The sequence below is a fragment of the Danio aesculapii genome, chromosome 14, assembly GCF_903798145.1.
Source record: "Danio aesculapii chromosome 14, fDanAes4.1, whole genome shotgun sequence".
NCBI lineage: Eukaryota > Metazoa > Chordata > Actinopteri > Cypriniformes > Danionidae > Danio > Danio aesculapii.
Genome location: NC_079448.1, coordinates 33230388 through 33235356, shown reverse-complemented (window position 1 = coordinate 33235356; position 4969 = coordinate 33230388). Strand labels below are relative to the sequence as shown.

Below are 4969 nucleotides of genomic sequence, written 5' to 3'. Positions count from 1 at the left end.
CATTAAGAGGCATTCGTTAAGGTATCAGACTGTAGTGGTTGTTCAGATTGCATTTGATTCATTAGTTAAAATGTGTTTGATTGACTAAATATGAATGAATAATAAAGAGTCATTCATTCTGTAAAACTATTCCAAAAGACTTTGTAAATAAGCTATGTTCTGCCTGTCACTATTAACTTCAGTATTCTGACTACCTAAGTTTTTGCAAATATGTTTGATTCACTAAAAAGAGCTGATTCATTAAGTTATTTGTTTAGAAACAAATACACTTCATTACACAGCATGTCTTTGATTTTATCATATCATCAGAATCTTTAGAGTCATTCATTTAGGAAGCAGGCAACATTGATTGTTCAGTATGTGTTCAGATTGTATTTGATTCATAGTATAAAATGTATTTGATTCACTTAATATTAATGAATGATGAGGAGTCATTCATTCTATGTGGAAGTTTCCAAAAAACTGTAAATATACTTTATTCTGCATGGCCATCCATATTAACTTCAGTATTCTGACTACATATTTTTTGTAAATGTGTTTGATTCAATAAAAAGACCCAATTCATTAAAAGTTATTCGTTTAGGAACCAAACTACACATCATTATGCAGCATGTCTTTGATTTTATCATATGAACAGGATCTTTAGAGTCATTCATTTAGGAATCAGGCAACATTGATTGTTCATGTGTAGATTGTTATTTGAGTCATTGTTTAAAATGTATTTGATTCACTAAATATAAATTAATGATGATTCTATTTAACTATTGCAAAGACTTTGTAAATATGCTATGTTTTGCATGTCCATCCATAATAACTTCAGTATTCTGACTATGATAATTTTTGAAAACGTGTTGGATTTACTAAAAAGAGCCAATTTGTTAGCCATTCATTTAGGAAGCATTTCTATGATTTAATCATATGAACATTCATTTAGGAATCAGGCAACATTGATTGTTGAGTATGTGTTTGATTCATTATTTAAAATGTAGTTGATTTTATCATATGAACATGCTCTTAAGAGTCGTTCATTTAGGAATCAGACAACGTTGATTGTTCAGTATGTGTTCAGATTGCATTTTATTCAATATGTAAAATGTATTTTATTCAGTAAATATATATGTATGATAAAGAGGCAGTCATCTATATAGAACTTTTCTAAAATACTTAATTCATGACTTCATTCATTTAGGAATTAAACCACACTTGGTAATGCAGAATTAATCATATGAACTGGCTCTTTAGAGGCATTTATTTAGAAATAATACTACATTGATTGTTCAAAATGTGTTTGATTCCCTAAAAAGTCCTTAAGAAGCAGTAACGTAACATGTTCAGTAACGTGTTGGGGTCTGGTGTGAAGATATCTGAGTGGATTCAAATAAGTATTATGATTGGAAGGCAAATCATAATGAGGGGATGGTGTTCAGCAGATCCACCATTATTTTAAGAATGGATTACGGAATTGGGAAAGGTGGCAGCATATAAAAAAATGACAAATAGATTACTTGATAAAATGGATGGGGACATTATTTTTAGCATTTTTGGAGAATGAATAGGGTCACTGTGGTGAGACACACCGTAAAAGTGTATTCATCTTACTTGATTAATATTGTTACATTGTTATTATAATTTTTTTTTACTAAAATAATTTTCTGTATGTGTGATTTTTTTTTTTTTAATTGAGTTAATATTATATAGTTAAAGTCAGAATAATTAGCCCCCCTGAATTATTAGCCCCCCTGTTTATTTTTTTCCTCAATTTCTATTTAACAGAGAGAAGTTTTTTTCAACACGTTTCTTAACATAATGGGCTCTATTTTGACGGTCCATGCACAACGAGCAAAGCGCAGGGCGTAAAAGCATTAAGGGTGTGTCAGAATCCACTTTTGCGCCATATTGCGCCGGGTGTATGATAGGACCCTATGACTCATTTCTAATAACTGATTTATTTTATCTTTGCCATGATGAAAGTAAATAATATTTTACTAGATATTTTTCAAGACACTTCTATACAGCTTAAAGTGACATTTAAAGGCTTAACTAGGTTAATTAGGTTAACTAGGCACGTTAGGGTAATTAAGCAAGTTATTGTTTAACAATGGTTTTTCTGTAGACTATCAAAAAAAATATATAGCTTGAAGGGGCTAATAATTTGGACCTTAAAATGGTTTTGAAAAAAATTTAAACAGCTTTTATTCTTGCCAAAATAAAGCAATTAAGACTTTCTCCAGAAGAAAAAATATTATCAAACATACTGTAAAAATTTCCTTGCTCTGTTAAACATCATTTGGGAAATATTTAAAAAAGAAGAAAAAAATCGAGGCGGGCTAATAATTCTGACTTTAACTGTATATCTGTATTTACTGAATTTATAGCAACATCTAATGGGGAGGGGAGGGGAACGGGGTATTAAAAAGATGTAAAAATGTGTAAACTGATAGTACTGTTAAATTATTGAAGAAAATACAAAATGTGAATCATAAAAAGAAGCATTCATTAAGGATGTCAGACTGCAGTTTGATTTATTATTTATAATGTATTTGATTGACTAAATATGAATGAATGATGAAGAGGCAGTCATCTATGTAGAAATTTTCCAACTTACTTTGTAAATATATTCTGCGTGTCCATCCATATAATTTTTCCTCTCCCTCTTTTGTTTTTTTTTTCTTAAAGATTTGGCGGACAACTTGGCAATTGATGATTTGACTCTCCATGAGTTGCTCCTGACCCCCAGACTGGCCACAGACGCACACGGCGGATCATCCATACCTGGAGCAGCACACGTTCCTACTGCAGCCTTCATCTTCACCATCACCATCATCATTTTCATAACACTGGGTCTTCAGTGATGACCCCATTCTTCAAACCCAGAAACGCTACTGATGCCCATATGTACATAAAGCACCACGACTTTTTGGCCAAGGACAAGAACGTTTCCTCTTCTCAGCCTCGAGTCTTACTGTATAAACCTCTTCTTTTCTATATTTTTTGTGAGGATCATCGAAACGCCAGACTGCAAACTCATTCTCCAACAGCATGACCAGCATTATTTATACATACAGAAATCATGTTGTTTCCCTCCATGCTTGGATGCCACACAACAGCCATGTGTTTTACATTGAGCATCGCCTCCCCTCCGCTATACACATGCAGTTTTACACAAAGGCCAAAGCCTTCTGGAGGAAAAGGAGCTAAATCGCTTTTTAAAAAGACAAAGAGGCTCAGCTTTTGTAAGTGAATGGGCACACTTAAGGAGAAGGAAGCGTGACTGACAGAGACTGAGAAGATGTTGAAGCTCTAGCATCTCTCATGCATACACTGGATTGAGCTTCTCCACAGCCACTCATTTCCTGTGCAGTAAATGACCCTTGGAGCGGAGGACATCAAGGCTTCGGCGTGTCGTTGTGAAACCCTCGACGCAGCTGTAGTTCATTTACAGGAAAAACGCTTTTAAACGGTTTTATTAGAATGCTGACTTTCCCTTTTCTGAAATTGTGGTATTTTATAATCGCTCTTTGATTCCGTCGCTCATTATCTCTCTTGCTTTTTCTGTCATTCCCTCGTTTCTTGTATTATAATCGTGTGATTAAAGTGTGCCCTTAAATCGACACCCTTGACACTTCCTGTTTTCCTCCCTCCCTTTCCCAGGTCACTCTAGCATTTGCATTAAAGGAGAGGTAAGTCTTGTTCATGCCAAAAATGATAACTGTAACGTTAAATATGTTATCGCCCACTCATCGGTCGCTCAAAAGGAATGACTTATTTTTTAGGGAATAATAAATATTGTGACTCTGAACCCCAAAATTAATCTTATGTTGCATAAATTCACTATTTCGAAGGATGTAAACAATAGCAATGGTCCTAACGTATTTCCTGTTTTACATTTTTTATTTTCCATAACTCCTGAGAATCCAAAAAGGTCCACATCTGGATAAATAATGTCATGACAGCTGTTTAAGCATTAACTTATGATTAAATTGACTCTTGTTACAGTAATGAATTAGTTTTACAACAAGCAGAAAATGTTCATGGGCCAATGACCTCTGTCACTCAAAGAAATGACTTATTTTTTAGGATATAACAAAAAATATGTGACTCCGGACCCCAAAATCAATCTTATGTTGCATAAATAGACAATTTTGAGGGATGTAAACAACAGCAATGGTCCTAACATATTTCCTGTTTTACATTTTTTATTTTCCATAGCTTCTGAGAATCCAAAAAGGTCCACATATTGATAAATAAGGTCATGACAGCTGTTTTAACATTAAGATCTTGAATTGCTATTATGAAATAGTTTGACAAGTAAGAAATGTTCATGCGCCACACCATGATTTTGCCAAGTCCGATGCGATCCTGGATTAACATCTATGTTGATCCTGGACCATTATTTTGTTCGAAAATGTAATCCATTTTCCCTATTCCCTATCCCTAAACCCAACCATAATTGTAAATTATTCCCAACATCAGTGGGGAATAATAGTTGGATAACACTCGTGTAGAAGTGCATTAACCTAATTGTACGCCTAAACGTAAACTGTAAACATATCTCTTAATTCTGATTGGCTGATTGAAATGTTGTTTCGGGATCAGCATAGATCCTAATTGGTCAAATCAGGTTGGCGATGACATGACACATTGAAATTGTCTATATATTTGTGGGAATAGCCAAATTTACATTGTATGAGTTCAAATGATACATTTTTATTATATGTCAAATATCATTACAATATTAAGTAAAGATAATGTTCCATGAAGACATTTTGCTTTAATTCCCTACTGTAAATATCAAATCTAAACTTTTGATTGGTAATTTGTATTTTTAAGAACTTTGAAATTGATTTTGTTAATATTTTGAACCCTCAGATTGTAGATTTTCAAATAATTGTATGTCAGCCATACACACATGAATGAAAATCTTATTTACTCAACTATCAGATGATGTTTACCCCTATGACTGGTTTTG

General features: G+C 33.3%; 1 protein-coding gene across 1 annotated transcript in view; it reads left to right on the top strand.

The window, feature by feature from the left end:
• Positions 1 to 3789, top strand: part of gpc3 (glypican 3) — a 301002-nt gene extending 297213 nt beyond the window's left edge. The window contains exon 8 of the mRNA XM_056471966.1: positions 2677 to 3789. Within this exon, the coding sequence (XP_056327941.1) occupies positions 2677 to 2852 (176 nt within the window). The 3' untranslated portion in view covers positions 2853 to 3789. The remainder of the gene's footprint in view (positions 1 to 2676) is intronic.
• The last annotated feature ends 1180 nt before the right edge of the window (positions 3790 to 4969 follow it).